The following is a 19,759-nucleotide window of genomic DNA, read 5'->3' as shown; positions in this document are numbered from 1 at the left end:
TGTATATTTGCAAGTATAAAGTTATTTATTTGGCGCTGGTTGGTTCTAAGTTTGTTATTCACAGTCCACGGAGCACTTCCTGCGCGTATCTTCAAAACGTCGACCGGTCCACATCTTACGTTTTAATTACAAATCCCGACCAACAGCACGTAGCGCGTGGTTCAGTGTTAAGGCGAGCGCGATTTGAAATAGCGGCAGTAACGGCCGCTATGGTTAGCATGACATGTCATGACAGCTGTCATTGTTTGATTACTTTTCTTCAATAAAAATATTAAAAAAATCGGTTCGTTCTGTTAGTCAAATAATTTAAGAATTATGATTAACAGAAAGCATTTTTTTTAAATAAATAAGTAAGGAATATATATTAAAAGGGTATATTATAGCGCTTCCGCTCATTTTATTAATATATAAATGTTATTGAGTTAATATCTTCCTACTCTAGTTTAGCGATCAGCTGATATTTATATAGTGTTGTCGTGGCTTGTACCGCGGACTACAGCCCGCTCCACGCATGCGTTCTTAATTAGGCATTCCGTCTTCGTCCGGGATGCGTGCGCGCAACCGCGGCGCCTTTGACTTGGCCCTCTCGCTCAATGCAGCTATTCAAACCATCGACCACCATATCTTGAACCCATGGTCCCTTTCAACATGAAACGATATACCCACAACGTGCAGATCCATTTACATTGTCCGTGATAACCAACCGAGATATTTCAAGCGTAGAATAATTTACTACCTTATAGCTGTACAAATAAAGAACTATTTCGATTGAACGATTTACATGTTGAAGGTGTTATTGAAATGATGTAATGAAGGGGCCTAATTGTGTATTCTACTTGGGACGCCTGAAAGATAAAAGAGTGAGCGATAAAAATCATTAGGTGGCTCTTTCGCACTTCTTCCGGGATTGAAGAGTAGCTTTTGTTAACAGCTTTGAAAAATAATATTATCAAGTTATTTGCTAATCAAGTTATATAATATTCATTGACAGCTTAATTTCATACAAAAAATCCCTACAATTTTTTTATCGATAAACATATATATAATAGTTTATAGTTACATATTTGAGAATTTTATTTCACAGAATAAAACAATAAGATTTACAAAACAAAACTCGAAAAAAAAACTCTAATTACAAATTACCTTCCACAGCAGTCTCCCTGTAATCAAAGCTGAATGTCGTGTAATAAAGTTCCTGAAGCTCTCAATTACCGAACACTTCTGCAGCAATATAGTGAAAAATATCCATCCCCACGGGCGTACGAATTATTTAATGCTCATCCCTACTTTACTCTTTGGATACGAAATTACTGATCGGTCCACGCTCGAGTCAAGCATTAGGCACCTTTGATTTTTTCATCAAAAGCTCCGTTTTATATATGCCTACATTTATCGGAACATATGCATGTCGAAAACCGAGCGCCGGCCGACCGGTTTCGTTCTTATCCTTTGAAGCCGCGCCGCGTTTGAAAAATTAAAACGAATCAGTCCACAGCTAGCTGTGCTCTGTGATGCACGCGTCTAGATAAACGTTAAAAAACTTCCACGATACGAGTGTGTTTATGACTGAATAGTTTTAATATGACTGAAGATATTAGTACAATATTAAGTTTAGTTTATGTGACAATATGATGGCTCGGATTTTTTGTGTTTTGCTCTTGATATCTGTGGTCGCCTGCGATCAGGAGGACGCGGAAAGTGGGAAGTGCGAAAGGATCAGACTGTCGCAATGCCAAGACCTTGGGTACAACTGGACGGCAATGCCAAACCTCATGGGTCACAGCGACCAGAAGGAAGCAGAGGAAGCGGTAAATATTATTGTTATAATTATAATAATCTTCCTGAAATAAAGCGATACATGCAGGAGATACAAAGATTATTGATAATAAATTATTTCGCAGTGTTCTTTAGTTACGAGAACATTAAATTTAAAATGTAAAATTAATATAAAATTAATTTAATGACAATCATTCAAAAATGTTTCACATACTGTATAAATGTTTGGTAGAAAGTACATCAAACTACACTAACGTTCGTAAAACTTGAGGACACCTTAAAATATCTTTCGAAGAATATGTCAATCGAAAAAGACGGAATAATTGTCCCATCTGTTAATGAATATTATATTGCTGCATATTACCTAATTGACTTCGTTAGATAACGATCGTTACAGATAATAAAAATTCTGTTAAAATTAATCATGCTGGTCATAAATCGAACTGTGTAATAAAATTTGTAAGAATTTTGGGGGAATGGATATCATAAATTGACGTACATTGTCCGTTCAACAATTGTCATGTTTTTGGGGTTGATAAGTTCATGCCACTGTTGGGGAATGAATTTATTACCCCGGGCTTCAGCGAGATAAAAGATTTAACGACTCGTTAAGCTGATACACGATCAGTTACATGATTTTGGGGTGTTTTATTAGCTCCTGTGCGATAGCGATCTCGTTTGTCAGAACTTACGACAAATATTGTACGTATCTAACGCGGTTAACACATTTGGTTGCACGCCAAGTCCTGCAAAACTCTGTTTGTTTTAATGAAATACCCTTTGAAGTGTATAGTAAAAATAGACTTTGCCTCTCCTTTATACATCACCGCATAGTTTATAGTTTATACAAATCTATCGTAATCTCCACGATAATCAACACAGCGATATATGACGCTCGAGTTAGGGCGGCGAACATCAAAGTCCTGTTGATTTCACGATAAATTCAAACATTAAAATTTATAATATATATTTACAATGTCCCATTGAAACTAAATTGGACTCTTCAAGATATTAACAGTTTGCTCTTTACCGCGACTTTGATACGCGTTCGATTCTTTTTTGGGCTTACTTTATCTTGAGCTTTAATTTCTATACAACTTGCAAATAAAGTAACATTATCATCTAAACGGAGTTGGATAACAAAGCACATAGAAGAGTATTCAATCTTTTATTTTTATAAATTTTTATTTTGTTTTATAAATACATTTATTTCTTACACAATATACACGAATAGTCGTCTTGTAGCAACCGTCTTATGAAATTGGTCGCTCGTTTAGTACGCTGCAATTATTTATCACCACCTGTATGATTGTAGCTTGTAAACGACCACAACATATTTTCAAAGTCGTAAACAGTCTAATCAAGAGTCATTACGGCTCAAAAGCGCCGCCTCTGATGCGCGGAACTGGTTTCGACACGAATTCACTTTTAAGGGACGTTGAATATTAATTAAAAATTTTAGCTTATGTTTGGGTACTATATTTTTATGTTGAGCTAAGCTGAGCTGTTACATTTTGATAGCCAAATCACTTTATTTCTGCCATAACTTAATATTTTTTTATTAAATGATTTCTTTCGTTAAAATAAAACAAATTTTAATCATTCAACGATTTGGATCATCCTTAATAATATGATCCCATAAAAAAACTTTCAAACCGTTCGTTTGCAGTTAACGTAAACTCTTAGTAGTCTCACCGAACTAAATCAATAACCACCATAATGATAGCGGTATCTTTGCGCGGGCATTTATATTTTATGTTTATTTATATTTCTTATCAGTGTGTAGTGTGTGTAAATGGTGATGTCTATCAGCATACGAGCATCACATGAGAGACGCCCGTGTTTATCAAGAATTGATAAAAACGTCCAATTTCACTACGCCCCATCGATTTTGTTACGTGCAGATAGTTCATAAAGAATAGGTTTAAAATGACAATATATATATATAAACATATACATATACATATGTATATTTCTATTCGTTTACACCAACCGATCACGGGGTAACGAGATGAAAGTCGAGATTATGTACATATAGAATAATAAATAAAAAAACTAGTAGTATCGTAAAATTTACTTTCATTTGAAATGAAAAAAAATTAAGAAGATTTTATAAAAAATTACAAAAACAAAACTAATAGACGACATTATGCGAAACGTTATCAATCGATTTGAAAATTATAGGCCATTGAGCATCAGCCATTACCGTAGTTTAAATTACTATAATATTTTCATGATTATTATAATAAATGCCAGTAGTTTCTTTGCTGCGAGCAAATCAATGAACTCTTATGTAACCAAGTCTCCGGTAATGTAACTCAAACTGTGGAATGTCAGTAGAAGGCTTATATTTCGCAATACAATATCCTGTGATCATGATTCCACAGTCACGTATATCTAATTACTAGTTATAATCCCTACTTCATCTAATACCTATTTAATGTCATTCAAGCGATTAGAATGATATATGTATATGTGTGTGTGTGTGTGTGTGTGTGTGTGTGTGTGTGTGTGTGTGTGTGTGTGTGTGTGTGTGTGTGTGTGTGTGTGTGTGTGTGTGTGTGTGTGTGTGCTTACACATATTCATTAAGAAGCATAGTAAATTTACAATTCGATATTATTGAGCTAAAAATATACAACTTTATGATAAATATATATGAATGTGTATGTATATCTTTATTTCTCTATGGTTTCATCAAAATGTACGTTTCTTTGTAGCTCGTTCCCGGGCATGATATTGATCTAAAACAGTTATTTTTGCGAAGGAGTTTACATTAAATGATACTAGAGATTTAGGCTAACACGTTTTTATTGTCGCAACATTTTTATTCACGATTCTTGTCAGGGTTGACAAAACCGTAGTCACAACTATATTAGGGTAACCTTAAATTTATTATTTTTATTCCTCAAATGTTATTAGTGATAATATATTGTTACTAGAGTAAGTAATATATCTTTTTTTAAAATTATAATCAGAACCTTTTTTGTAAATAGCCGACAGATGACAATGACTTAAATCTTTTTATGTTCTTATCAATTCCATAAAGCACATGCAACGCTGGGTAAAAATCCTAGTATTCTTTTGAGTCGGCACAGTACTGACATTAATCTTAATCTCGGTCAATTTAAAGTTCTATCAGATGCTGGATCGGTCGTTCACCTCTAACGACCAACAGAATAATGAATCTTGTGTACCTATTGTTCCCTAAAAATATGTGTAGTGGAGATGATGTATATAAGTAGGTATATAAAAAAATAAAACTAGTGGCCACATTAGCAGGTACATACCCACACGAAAACGATTCATTATAATATTATATTGCAATATGAATAATACTTTTTTTAATTTTACGAAATAAAGGTATAGAAATATAATTTTAACTTGTAATAATTAAAATTATTTTTCTATAGGTTCTGTTAAATATTCAGCTGTATAAGGGTATATATTCAAGGTAATTTTTGTCAAAACAGCGGTACTTTAAACAAATATTACGCAACAGGCGCAACCCTTTGATTTTTATAGCACGTCGTAAAATATTCCTGTAATATAGACGAGCCGAAGACCGTGTTTTCTTGTAAATCGAAGGTGTTCCGTGTATTGTGTGCAGCCATTAAATCAGGTAGATATCTTTTTGTATGTTTTAGCACCCAGTAATTTGAAGGGTCGATATTGATAGCTTAGGGAAAGGTGTGATGATAAGTTTTCTTCGAAATACGTTATCCTCTTTTTCAATTCCTTTCTCATTTCACATAATGTTAATATTCTTTATAAATATGAAACTCGAGGAGAAATCATTTACATTTTATTTCAAACTCAGCTTAAGTGCCTAATTCAAATTAAATACGTCGAATTTAAAGAAAGATACTAAATCTAGTTTGCTTTATGTCGATATGATGAAATTCATAAGTAATTTAACATTTCCTGTTCTAATTCTAACAAAAACATCCAACATCCCATCCAAGCCCGCGGCCCCATGCCGGACTGGACTCCAAGAAGCTACAAATCGCCCGTCTAATTACATCAGGTAGGCGGCCGCACAAAGACTGGCCTTTTTAATACAAAAAAAAAACGCGCTAAGTTATTTAAAAACTGGTTCCAGAGTCATAAATATTAACTTCAAATTAAAATCAATACATCTTTACTCTCTCTTTATATTTTATTAATACAAAATTTATATAATTTTAATTAAAATGGTAATTATAATGACTTATGCAGTACTATTGTAAATATTTTTTCTATATACTAGTGATGTTTATACAATGAATAGCAATTACGTTGTTTCTGTTGACTTTTCTTTCTTTTCTATTTTTAATTTCATGCGATTTAGAACCTTACATGGAATTATAATGGCCATGTTATATTGTACATAGAATTGATACATGTATTTTATTTTACCTTCTATAGAAACTCGACCGTGATCAAAGTAATATAAAAATAAACGTTACGTATTTATTTATGAACTGGAACAAATACACATACAAATGGTAAATTGCGATACGTCAGTGGGGAGGGAGGGTCGGCGAGATCAAAGACAAGGTACGATGCGCCTGCGCAGTACAACGACCGACTGGCGGTTATGTTTTTGCAACGTACAGCAAATTCATTGCCTTTACGACTCCTTTCAAGGGATGCTATTCCAAAACAAATATATATTATTACTACTGATAAAACGTCTCGCCTAAGAGCCGATCGTTACGATCATGACATATAATTGCCGTTATAATCTCTATTAATTACGTCTTATCTAAGGAAATTCGGCCTCCCCTAGGCTGATTGGGATTTAACGTTAATAAGATATTTTTTTTACGTAAGGCTTGAGATACGACTCGATGCTTGTTTCAAACCTTTATCTGTAAAAATGAATACGCTTATTTTATGTTATTAATTAGTCAACATTTTAAGGAACTTTATCATTAATATATATTTATTATATTTTTTTATCAATATAATTGCGAATGCTTGTGAGGAATGCTATCCAATTATTTGAGATTCAAAGTCAGAGCGTCCGACACGCTCTCCGGCCCTACTTAATGTTCACAATGAACTGTTATTAAATACGAATTCCTTTTTCTAGGAAATGATATGATGTGGTCATCGTTTTTCGATGTAGGCAACCAAAGGAAACAAATAGGGCATATTGTATGGAATTTGCTCCTCCTTTTTATTATTGTTATGTATTTCAATCTATCTGCTATGTTTTAAATTAACGGATATATATAGATTTATTATATTTAAAGTAAAAATTTATTTGTAATAAAATGAGAATATAATCCTCTTATATTATAATAAAATTCAGAGGCAGTTGCATTTACATTACTCATTGCTTTGAGTTTATCCCCCGTCAGGTTGTCAATTACATGCGATATGCTGTCCGCATGCTTTAACTGAAGCATGAATAGCTTTTTTGTGCATGCGTATGCTATTAAAATAAATTACCTTTTTATGTTAACGTTCGGTTACGCTTTGGTGAATGTGCTACCCTTATTTATAAAGTTTCATTGACTTAAACATTTTATTGATTATATCATGTTTTATTTATTTCACATGAACTCTATTATAGAGAATTAACTTCATTTTATATATAGAGTCGATATAATGACGAGTAAAAACTAAATTTGGTTGGAGAGCATTAGAAACTCATTACGACCAGTAACAAGATGGCGTCTCGAGATTTTTTTTAAATAATAATGGGTCGAGAGATGTTATCGACAACTTTCGATTTTAGATCCCGCCCGTATTGTAAGATGAAACTAAATTTTGGCCTAAAGCTTTTTAATCACGCTCGTGATTCGAATTTAGAAAGTATGATACTATTACTTTATAAAGTACCCATATTATATATACTTATAGTTTGTAGTAGGTTTAAGCACTTGTAATATTCGGCAATGAGTTTTTTGTCTGTAGCTATGAATAGTTTATCCGTTCTAAGGTTATGTGCTTTAATTAAGCGATGATGTAATATAATTTACGTCTAATTGCATGAAAAACCTTATAAGCCTTCTAAAGACATATTAAGCTAATTTCAATAGAACAAATTTGAATTTAAAAAACGGCATAATTTTTGTTACGTCCCAAAAAAAACTAAGCACCAGTATCACGACCTTTCCTTCGTTATTCTTCGTGATCGCACAATGGAACTGTCTGTATTTTAGCCAAACTCGTACTAGGGTTATTGTAATCAGACAATTTCATAACAAGAACGTTCAGTTGACATCTGTCAACAAATAATCACCTGTGACAAAATAAGCGAAGTAAATTATCGAATCGGTGCTAAATAAAGAACCGTAAAATCTAAAGTGACGGAACACGACAATAAACAAACATTCGCCTTTAACTATTGCCAGATGTTAAGAAATATTTCGCTCCTAATTATATTCCATAATTATAGTTATAGATTGTTTGTTGATGACTCGTCCGTAAGACACGGGCCATATAAGAGTTTTGTGTGTCTCATAACGAGGGTAAGGAATTCCTGAAATGTCTAATCTATTTTATCTGATAACGAGGCGCCACTCCACCATCATCAGCTCCCACTGTTTGTAAATGTTTGATGTGCCAAGAGTAACACAGTGGGACGATAAGCTTCGTAATATATTTATTTTGTGACATGAAACAACTGATTGTTTATAGTTTGTATTATAATCAATATTTGTATGGCCCATTGTATTGTAGATTTTTTAAAAAATTAATATTTTGTGAGTGAAAAATCTAAAAGATGTCTTTAGTTTTACGAACTCATAATAATGTTTCAGGTAAAATCTGTGAAGTTAATATTTTGTAAAAAAACATCGACATTAAATTTTTATCAAATCATTTGTATAAAATTAACTTAAATATATTTCTACGAAACAAATTTAGTTACCTTTTTCGTATCAAACACGTCGGCAGATAACGAAAGATATGAACGGGAATTTAAAAAATGAGGCAAATTAAAAAAAAAGTGACTAATAAAGCGTACGAGGTTTCATCCCACTACAAAGGAACCGCTGGCCGTGGATAATTCATGATCGCTTGAATCTCTTCGACGATATCAATCTACTAACACTTAACACCTCTCATTAAAGTCCATTTTCGTTTGCATCTTAATATATCTGAATAGGATGTTACATACCGACGGAATAAAATCCAAAAGATACCTTATTTTTATAAATTAAGGTTGACTTTCGACTGGCTTTGATATTAAAGCTCTACTAATATTACCGCGATTGCGGTCGGCATAATGCGTGTTAATTCTTAATAACAGTGAGATTTGATAGCGTTGCGAATAAAAGAAATCGTTACCATAATAACTTGAGGCTCGTCGCGGGTGAAATTATAAGAAACATCTCAATTATAAAGGCCAGGAAGTCTTATTTGTTACGCCATGTCCATTTATGTAATAATTTTGATTGGTCAGATATGAAAACTCATTAGTGCTAAACGGTCCTATCACCTACGAAATATAGAATGAATTTGTCTGTGAGATGTATGCATGTTTATTGATCCTAACTCTAAAATAACTTTATTGATTTTGTCAAAACTTTACAGTGATGATGAGAATGTCACAATAAATGTTGTATTGGGTATGAAATCACATTTGAAGGTCTGTATGTAAATCGGCGGTGCTAGTTAGTAATATGTTAAATATTTACTGTTTAAACTAACATACCACACATTTATCTGCGTTTAATTGCGGAAACCACGCAGACGGAATCGCAGGCAAAAACAAGTCTTTTATACTTTAATGATTAACGTCTATGAGGACTAATTTTGTTTCATTTCATATTGGATTCAGAACCAGCTTGTTGGCGACAGCTGGCTTCTGGAGTCTGACGTTCCTTTAGCAGGTGATTTGGCGTCCTTCCATTCTTCCTTATTGTTATTGTTTATTCTTTTTTTTTAATTTGTTAATATTTTCGAGTAGTGTTTCATAAGTATTAAGGGCATAGGAATATTTTAAATCGGAATTAATTTAACGACACTAACGCGTTTTCAGGGAGTATTTTTTTTTTAATAAATTGTAATGTAGTAAAAAATTGTGCAAAATTATATGAAATTATAACTATAACTATGAAGACCCGACTCACATTGTCCACCCTAATTATATCAAAGAATCGCCGCTTGAACGTTTTAACTGAGCCGCCATGTTGATTATAAAAACTTGGCCTCGAAATAAACACGGTGTGTTTTTAGTGCTAGGGATGCTGGCTTATTTCAATAAACTTATCGATGTCTTGTTGATATCGATATTGTATGATTGATCGATAAACATAATCTTCATAATGAATAATAACATGCTTGTTTTTTATTTGGGTTATTTTTGCATTATAATCTATATACATATATATAAAATTAGAACGTAATATTTTTTTTCTATGTCATTTATCAACAATATCGGCGATTAATGTTTCTTTATAAGATTTAGCATTACACATATTACAATTACCACTTTTAAAATTAAATAATAAAAAATTATTGCTTACTAATAATAAAGATTAATGGAAGATCGAATAGTCCATTTACGAATATAGATTTAGATATAGATTTAGAAGTGTTTCCTATCGATAATTAAACTACGAAACTTTTAACAGCCCACGGGTATTTTTCAGTGATATTGCAACACTTAACAGATAATAAATATTAAGTCTTAAGAAATATGTCAGTGAAAGTGACGGCAATTAAAGTTGTTGAGCACACCTTGAAAACATTAATTGTAAAAAGAAATTTCTGATTGTAATTACAGATACAGAAATTGACTACACAACTATGCACATAAATAGTAACAGCTCACCAAGCGCTCTTCACGTAATCCTATTAATTTTTCTCACGGTCGTAATATTTCTTGATACATCAACATAACACGCGGTTCCTATCAGTTTAAAAATAAATTTTAATGATACTTACCACGGTTAATTTATTCTGAGTTGGCTTTGTTTGATTGGTGTTTGAGTGTCGGTTGACGTAGACTTGAAACATACAGCCGGCTTATAAATAATTGAAAAGAAATTTCAGTTTCTGAACGTATAAAATTCAATCGTGTTGTATTGATCCTAATTCAAGTTACACAGATGTTGAATTTATTTTTGCTATAATATAATATTTAAAACAATCCAAAACAAAGCATAAAATGCGTCGTAATAAGATTGTGTTGTCCATGGTATAATAATGAATAATCTTTTTAGAAACTTCATTATGTATTGTGTCCTGTCATTAAAGCTATGCGACAAAAACTTCGACAATAACTCGTCCGCTTATTATCACTCACTTGTTTGACATTTTGAACCGTTATTCCAGTCGTTAGTGACATCAAAGACCGCGGCAGAGCCGATCGGCCGCTGTCGGCTATTTTCGGATCTCGTCGGTAATAAATTTTTTGTTGTCCCCCGCATTTTAAAACACAGCTCTGTATTAATACACGTTAAGTGTAACCTATTTTTAAAGATGCTACTTATTATATATGTGAGAGCGAGGGGATCCTCGTGGAACCTTGGCCAAGACCGTAGTCCTTTAAAAGGCTTTCGAGTCTGGGCGTTAAGTACCGATGACGATGGACAGGCTTCCATTTCGAAGCAAAGATAGTCTTTACTTAAATGATACTTGTTTATTGCTAACAGATTCTTACAATGAATGTCAAGAATTGTATAGCAGAGATTCTACCACTGTGGTTCCTGAGAGCGACCAATGTAGAATGAGTTCAGTACGATTATGCTTGGACTTTTATATGGTAATTTCACTATTACTATCGTGGGTACTTGATAAAACTAATCACCTGATGTATTAATAAAATTATTAACATCGGTGAAGTGGGTAATTTGAAAACAATTATAATGAACGAATACACGAAAAGGAATATTTTCGATACGAGAAGGCTGTCGGCGCGACAGATATATTTTTTAATACATTGCATATTGCCACATTGAATTAAATTCATTGAATATAAACACTTGTATTTGTAAAACAAAGGGTAACTTAGTTATTTCAAAATGCTATCAGAACGCAAAAGTTTTCTATACGAAATTTCAAAATGTCGAAGTCCTAAATGAGTTTTCGCAATAAATGTACATTATAAATTTAAATACATTCCTTGATTCTTATTTTTATGACAGAAATAAATAAAAATCAAGGTTTCCAGTTACGCCATTATAAAGGCAATCAAAGAAATTGATTCAGAAAAACTCGCTTAAATGACATCGAAGACAATAGCAAGGTCGAAGGTTTTGTCTTCAAAAGATTCAACCACGCTTACAAACAGACGTACATATATTGAGGTTGTGTTTTTATACCAGAGTATAATATAAATAAATACTCTGTGTGATGTGTGCTCGTTTTTTGTATAATCTTTATTATTTTTTAAAAGTTATTCAACGACCAAAGTCTGTAATATATTATTATTGCAAACAAGAAAAACTGTTTTAAAAATAAGTCTTACCAATTGTAGAGTTCGAAAATTACTTCATAATATACAACATATCATAAATTTTTTTTTTTTACATAAACGTGTTTCCCGCAAATTTAAAGTTTTTGTAAAAAAAATGTATGTTAATTTTAAAATTTTATCACTATATACGTCAAAATTTGTTGTTTAATAAAAAAAGTAGAGTTTGTTTGGAAGAGATTTTAAATTAATATATTGAAAGAGAATAAAAAACAGACTTTTTTATATAATATAAATCTATAAAATTACAAGTGCTTTTACAACTTTAACTGAAAATGAACGTAAGTAAAAGAACAGGTTAAATATAAATAGGCTAAAAACGCGAAATTTGCTATAACAAACGTAGCAAGTGCCGACTTTACTTGAATATGAAATATTTGAAATAAATATTTGAAAATGAAGCAACTGCAAAGGTATATCCAATGCCACCGGTGTAACTTACAATTGTTTGTTTTTTTTCTTTCTATTCTATAAATCCGGATTAAGAGGTAAACACCATCTCATCTCTAAACGGTGGATTGCTCTCTAAAGCATTTTTTTCTAGAAACGCTTCGTTCTGAACCAACAATTGTGAGCAAACACGCTTGTTTGCTTTCGAAAAAGGTTTAGAATGTCGGCACCACTTGAGATTTTTAGTTGAGGTCTAAATATGTTTCTACTTCTTTTTCGGTTATTTTATTTGCGTTGTATATATTATACTATGTCGTATTTGACTTGTTACATGCCACAGAATAAATAAGATATATTATAAAAAATGTTTATCTAGGATTAATAGTATTATTTTATTTCTTTTATCCTATAGTTAAGTTTTGTTAAGCAACTGAATAAAATAAAAAAGAATATTTGCTCACGCAACTCGTTTTTATAGCTTCGGATCACTTACAAGGGTTTCTATTGATACAAATACTAGCTCAGCAAAAAGCCAAAACAAGCTTTATGACTATGTTGTTGAGATGGAATCGTTCGTATCGATTCAAAGAACTTACAATAGTTTGTTTAACTATCACATTGTGTTACTCAATCCAACCTTCTTATGTATTATTTATTTGCTTGGATAAACACTCGATATTTGTACTCTTCAATTGAAGACTTTTTTTTATGGTACTCTATTAACTCGACGACGGTACAAGTTTCACAGTAGTCTTTTAAAAGAGGCAATCTTTAAATTAAATTTATTTTTGTTTCAGATGTCAGCTTTTGCGGGAATACTATCCAGCGAGTGTTCCGTACACGCCCGCTTCCTCCTGTGCTCGGCGTTCGCGCCACTATGCTCCGAGCAGGTGTCGGGCTCCGTCAGCGCCTGCAGAGCGCTTTGTGAGAAGGTCGTAGAAGATTGTAAATCTCAGATTAAGCTGCTCTCGCCAAACATTCTTCTCGATTGCTCAACATTCCCTCTCCGTCCTGATAGAAGACTCTGTATGAGACCTCCTAACGCTAGTGAATTAGAGCCCGAACCGCCCCCGCTACCACACTGGCCTTTCCATGACAACGAACTCAGAGAACACGGCTGTCCGCCAGCTTACGCTAGAGCCCCCACCGGAGAGTGTTGGCCAGCGTGTGGACAACACGCGAGATACACTGAGGGTAATAAGAAAACAGCTGAAATTTGGATGATAACATTAGCGTGGTTTTCACTACTCTCGACCTCATTTGCGCTGTTGACATTCTGTGCGGAACCATCACGGTATCGTTATCCAGAGAGGCCAGTTGTTTGGATGGCAGCGTGTCACGCTATAGTAGCACTGTCGCACGTAGCTCGAGGATGGCTGGGAGCCAAAGCTGCCTCGTGCTCGGGGGCAACCCTAGCAGTTGATGGATTAGCGTCACCAACTTGCGTGGCCTTCTTCTCCCTCACGTATTACTTTACGTTAGCTGCAGATGCGTGGTTCGCGAATGCTTGCGTAGCCTGGTATCTAACAGCTGCTAGCGAGTGGTCCACTGAAGCGTTGGAGAGAGCTGCGGCGTACCTTCATGCTGTGGCTTGGGGATGGGCGGGCGCGTGGACTGCAGCCGCCTTAGCGCTCCGAAGGGTAACTGCTGACGAATTGACGGGTACTTGCGGAATATCTGATACCGCTGCGGCAGCTCTGATCGGAGTTCCTCGAGGCGCTTTGCTCTTAACGTCCATAGCGTTAGCGATTGCTGCATATCCTGGTATCATGAGAGTGCGAAGAGCGTTAGACTCGAGGGGAGCGAAGAGGGTTGGAAGACTGGCAGCGCGTGCAGCGGCGGGAGGGCTACTGTATCTATTGCTGGCTGCGTTTGCGACCGGGACCAAAGTGATAGAAGCTAAGAATAGAGAGGCTCAGACAAACTTGGCTTTACTGGCCGCTTTGGAAGCTGGAATAGTGAAAGATACTGCTGGTTCGAGTGGCGTGTCTGTGTGTTTGTGGCTGTCGTGTGGTATAGCAGCGGGGGCCTGGGCGTGGTCGCGTAAATCCACTGTGGTATGGAGGAAGGCCCTCTGTCCCCCTCGAAAGGCCCCCTGCTGTGCGCCACCCTTACTGAGGCCCCAACATCCGTATTACAAAAGACCACTTCACGTGTCTCGTGTGTGAGTGTGTATGTTGTGTGTCTCTAGGATTTATTTAAGTGCCCATTTATGCCTTCCGTGAAGGTACTCTCGATATTTGTACAAATTTTGTAAATAATGTTTTGTAAATTTTATTGATATTATATTGTTGACATTTTTATAAACCTTTCATTTTGTTTCCCAGCTGACAGTTTTTATATGTTCGTATTTCCATCTCATTATTTGCTTTTCAAACTAACCAGCAGTCTTCTATGGGTTCAGAAATATTAAATTCTACTGATATCTAGTTAAGTAAAATAACAAAGTTCTGATAGACACGTTTTATTAAATAAACACTACATATAATATATCTCTAAACAATCAAACATTTACAGGATGTACACCAGACCCAATTTAGTAACCCTCAAGAAAATAAAGAAAAAAAACAAAAAAAAACAACAGAAAATAAAGAAAAATTGTATACATATATCATACAGAGCGTGGAATGTAACTTGAGAAATAATGATTTAAAATTCATAAAAATTAAATTGATAATGAAAACAATTTTTATAATTTAAGCTGAGCGCCGCTTGTTTCTATTAAAATATTAGTGAAATAAATAAATTTAAATTAAAGAATCATTTCTGACCACAGCCCAATTAAGATTTTATGAAAAAAACAGATTATCTAATACTTTAGGCCCTCTGATTATTTGTATTCATTATATCATGTATACGTCATATCTATTTTACAATGTTCATAAAATATTTTCTCTAAGTCTTACTGACTGTGTTATATTTTACATATAAATAATTCTTTACTATGATTAAAATATATACGAGAAAGTGGATTTTTTTGAAAAGACTTCTGGTTACAGAAGAATGAAACGTGACTGGAAAATAATATTATACAGTAACATAAAATAAATAAAAAAAATTGTCCCTCGACTAGCCCGAGTGTTATGTGGAATTTTTATGTTTTGTATCCAAAGTCGAAGTAAATAATAATCAAGCGAGAAATAACGTCTCCGAGAAACTCTTATCGAAACGATCTTTATATCTGCTCCGTGTAAATTCTCGCTAAACGTCCCACGGAACAGGCTGTGTGAATTGGTCTCTAAAATAATCTATGCAGAAATAAAGAGATTTTACGGTTAAGATATCTTAAATGTTGCATTGAATGTATGTAGTCATGAGCACGAGCGACGGGCGATTTCAATGAAACAAAACGAGTCCACATTCAAAGCCAGGTTCCTCTGTCAGCCTCGAAGTCGTGCTATCCTTCTTGAGCCGACATGAGCGTATCAAAAACTTCAGAACTTTTCTCACTCACGGATCCGAAATAGTTTGAAAAGTTAAATATGCTGGATTCCTGCCTCACGTTGTCCGTTGAGCCGAATTGAGCCTTATTCACGGTGTGCATTGGGGTCACATTCGCACTAAACGATTTTTGTATTAACGGATCCGTAACGGGGACGTGGCGGTTTTCCTCCGGATCGTATAAAGTGGCCTCTTTGTCTGACAGGTCTTTGATTTCTGTGTAGGGGTTAGTAATGTATTCGTTATATAGTTCTCCTTTGGTGGATTCTATCTCTTTGGAATTGTGACTATTTTCGCTTAGCACAGGCTCGGGGCGCGGACAGAGTATGGGGGATTGTGTCTGTATCGATATTCCAATAGGAGTTGAAATCATCTGGAAATAGGAAGTGTATTTTAAAACAATCACAAAATAATTAATTAGTTACAAAAAAGTGGGATTTTAGTGATACCTTCGTTCAGAGCCAGCGAAAGCAGATAAAAAACGTGAACAGCAAATAAAAATTAAACAAAACAATGAGTGTATGTTAAACAATTGGTTGGCTTCGTATACACATTAATCAAACCCCCGCGAGACTGTGTAACAGAAACCTAATATATACATAAAAGCTTCGTTAATGAAGTGTAAGTGATATGCGTACCTCGTTCAAGGGCTGCAGCAGCACGGACGATGTTAACCCGGCTTGATCATACAGAGGGTTCCGTATCGGCACCATCCCGCTGATAGGAGTGACGACGTTCGGCTGGCCGACCATTGGCTCGGCATTGGCTTGTGCGATGGGCACTGGCGCGATCAATGGCGGGGCGTGTGGTGGCGATTGTGATAAATTGACAGGCGACTGGGCCGCAGCGGGCACCGGGATGTTTGGGGATTTCGCTGATGATCTCTGTATTTGGATCGGGATGGATGGAGTGGGGGCTTGGAGTGGGTTGGCGGCCAATGTAATGTTGTTTGGAGATTGTGTTGGCGTTGGAAGCATTGGCGCGCTGGTCTGTCCAGCTGGCACCAGGCTGGGGAGAAGTGGAGCTGGAGACTGCGGATGGCTCGCGGAGTGCGGCGGAGCTTTAGTGTCGTCAGCTGGAACACATTTTGGAATTTATAACATACAGTATAAATAAATATCTACAAAGCAATATTCGGTTCTGAATTTCTACTCGATATCACGGCTTCTCGTTTGTCATATTTTCCTAACTGCACATGTTATTTCGGTGCGTAAGTTAAAGACGTCTTCAGTGAGGGTACTAGACTGGCTTTATCATGAATTAATGAAACACTAACTCCTGCATGGGACGTCGGTTGATGCATTTTTATCACATTGCTCAGAAGACTTCATTAGGAAATAAAAATATTTTGTACCAAATCACATTACGATGAAAATTTAAGTGCCGCGGAGCCGCGGCGCCCAGCCCTGCTGTTAATGCAGCACTCCTATAACCCTCATCGTATACCACATACATGTATTCGCTAATTAATGACGGAACAAGTTACGACTTGTACGCACAATCACGACTCTACTCTACTGTAGGGTAGTTTTGATTCTGGTTGCTCAGTCTGACTCCACACATACATGCGACAGGATAGTCGTGCGGCCTAGCGTGTGTTCATTCGTTTTGTAATACTTTCATTGGATCTGTAGTTTGTCGGAGTATGAGGAAATCTTTTGCAAAACAAGTTCGTTCTGTGGGGGTCTTAGACAGTACTATATAATCCGACAAAATCGATAGTTCGACACTGCCTTGCCAAATGTTTGTCGGACTAACGCGGATTCATTGTAATTTAAAAATAATGTGGTCATACCAGCTTCTCTTCAAAATTTTGATATACTTTTCAGGAGTTGAGTCATTGGTGTACATTTTTGTCTGCAGCATATCCTTACCATCAGGGAACAGTTCTTCCTTCAAGTTCGGTAGGAACTCTCCAATAATCTCCCATGTGAGGTACCACAGGTCGTTGTAGCCGTCACCGTCGTTGAAGATCTGAAAATATAATGCCAAACTAACATTACTCCTGGCCTTGTCTTTATGAACACATTTACTTAAGTTAAAGCTTTAACATTATCCTTATCATACGACGAATAATATTTGTACGACAGTGAGTTTATTGTATTTTCTTTCTAGTCTGTGTACATGTAAATTTGGAAACTCACCCGAACGGAGTGCATGACGAGCAGCATGTTCTTGAGCGACTCTAGCGCCGCCTCCCGGAGCGGCTCGGCACTGCTCGACAACAACGACCTCTGAACAGAGGCGACCTTCGACCACAGAGACGAGAAAGATCTCCGAGAACTCAGAGCTGATAGATGTTGGAGGAACACCTGACGCAGAGATTCATGATTTTTTATAAAATTTGGTTATAATTATGATAACAAGCCATATGCTCTAGAGTCTAGAGCATACTTTTACAAAGTGGGCGATAACGCCTCCTTGACGCTACAGGCCTAAAGGGGGCGAGAAACCCAGAAAAAAATATGGCGCGTTGTGTAGACACCTGGAGGGTGGTTTGTAATTTCATTTAGCTAGCATTAACTAATGTGGTTTTTCAATACGTGAAAAAAATATTTATTCTCAAAGTGGAAAGCAGACAAAACAAATTTAGGACCCCGCTCTAGGGTAATATATACATATATATTTGGTGTTATGATGTTTTGAGAATTTAAAATGAATTTCACATTTTCATCAAGACAAGTAACCAGTACGAATGTGAGTTTAAAAAAATCGATTACGTCCTAGTTTACTCTTAGTCTTAGTGTCAGTTGAAGTCTTATGAATAAAACCAAAGAATAATTTGCTCCATCTCAATATTCACTTCTGATGTTTCCTGTAGATGGCATTAGATGAGCATTTTTTTATCATAAGTGTCAATATGAGTGTGTTGTTAAAATGAATTATAATGTTAAAAACTATTTTGAAGGAATGTTCTATTTGAAATTGTCCCACTTACGATTTGTAACGAGAGCTTAATTTACTTATTTGCTACTAGATGGCGCTGCAAGTACTGTTTTACAAACTTACTTTTATAAATAGTACAATTAAAGTATAAGTCTTACTTTCCCTAGTCTAGATGGCGTTGCTAGTAATTATTTAGAAATAAACAATTAAGGGATATTAATTTTAGACTGTTTTCCAAATAAGAAAACAGAGCACCTGTATCATTAGCCTTTCATACTAAAACATTTATTTAATGACACAGAAGTCACAATTTGCACACCTAGTAAATAGGAAATATATGTATGTATATACTTGTTTGTAAATGATTATATCTATGGAAGAGTAATACAAAATTAATTGCAATAATAGTTATTTGTTTTGTCTAATATGTACACTATATTACATGAAAGCTTCATCAGAAACAGCTCAGTAGTTCTTGTATGATAGAGCAACAAACATACATACATCATTACTATTATGTACATAGTGTAATTAAAGCGAGTGATACCTTGCACATGACGGTATCAGCTCGTGCCGCGGCGTCAGGGCGAGCCGGGGGGTCGTGTAGCAGCGGTAGTAGGACATGTTCGAAGCACGCCTCCCAGCCAGCGCCGCCCAGCGCCGCCAGCGCCGGCGCTAGCAGAGCTCGCTGGAGATAGGCGATCGCGCTGTTCGCTACCTGAGATTTGAGATGTTCCAAATCCGGATTTGATTTTATGATTTTTATTATTTACATGAGATTAATATAGACTATCTTCAGGTAAATATAACATTATAACATTTGAGTTCCGCTGCGAAGGATAATTTGGACT

General features: G+C 35.2%; 2 protein-coding genes across 3 annotated transcripts in view; one reads left to right on the top strand and one right to left on the bottom strand.

Moving 5' to 3' along the window:
* The first annotated feature begins 1,436 nt into the window (after positions 1 to 1,436).
* On the top strand, positions 1,437 to 14,888 carry LOC116771502 (frizzled-10-like). The gene is made up of 2 exons (XM_032663361.2): positions 1,437 to 1,808; positions 13,379 to 14,888. The coding sequence occupies exons 1-2, from the start codon at positions 1,629 to 1,631 to the stop codon at positions 14,747 to 14,749; spliced, it is 1,551 nt and encodes a 516-aa protein (XP_032519252.2). The 5' UTR covers positions 1,437 to 1,628; the 3' UTR covers positions 14,750 to 14,888.
* Positions 14,889 to 15,029: 141 nt separating this feature from the next.
* The window catches only part of LOC116771194 (Golgi-specific brefeldin A-resistance guanine nucleotide exchange factor 1), a 91,364-nt gene continuing 86,634 nt past the window's right edge, over positions 15,030 to 19,759 (bottom strand). For both annotated transcript variants that reach the window (XM_061523193.1, XM_061523194.1), the window contains exons 26-30: positions 19,456 to 19,626; positions 18,167 to 18,334; positions 17,897 to 17,996; positions 16,661 to 17,097; positions 15,030 to 16,395 (exon numbers count right to left, since the gene is read on the bottom strand). In XM_061523193.1, the coding sequence (XP_061379177.1) occupies positions 15,979 to 16,395; positions 16,661 to 17,097; positions 17,897 to 17,996; positions 18,167 to 18,334; positions 19,456 to 19,626 (1,293 nt within the window). In that variant the 3' untranslated portion in view covers positions 15,030 to 15,978. The remainder of the gene's footprint in view (positions 16,396 to 16,660; positions 17,098 to 17,896; positions 17,997 to 18,166; positions 18,335 to 19,455; positions 19,627 to 19,759) is intronic.

This window comes from Danaus plexippus, chromosome 17 (genome assembly GCF_018135715.1).
Source record: "Danaus plexippus chromosome 17, MEX_DaPlex, whole genome shotgun sequence".
In the NCBI taxonomy this organism is placed as follows: domain Eukaryota; kingdom Metazoa; phylum Arthropoda; class Insecta; order Lepidoptera; family Nymphalidae; genus Danaus; species Danaus plexippus.
This window is presented reverse-complemented; position numbering and strand designations above follow the sequence as displayed.

Excerpts from the sequence above, each read along its gene's own strand:
- LOC116771502 (XM_032663361.2), top strand. The coding sequence starts at position 1,629 with ATGATGGCTCGGATTTTTTGTGTTTTGCTCTTGATATCTGTGGTCGCC. Across the intron at positions 1,809-13,378 it reads AGAAGGAAGCAGAGGAAGCG|ATGTCAGCTTTTGCGGGAAT; the intron begins GTAAATATTATT and ends TTTTTGTTTCAG.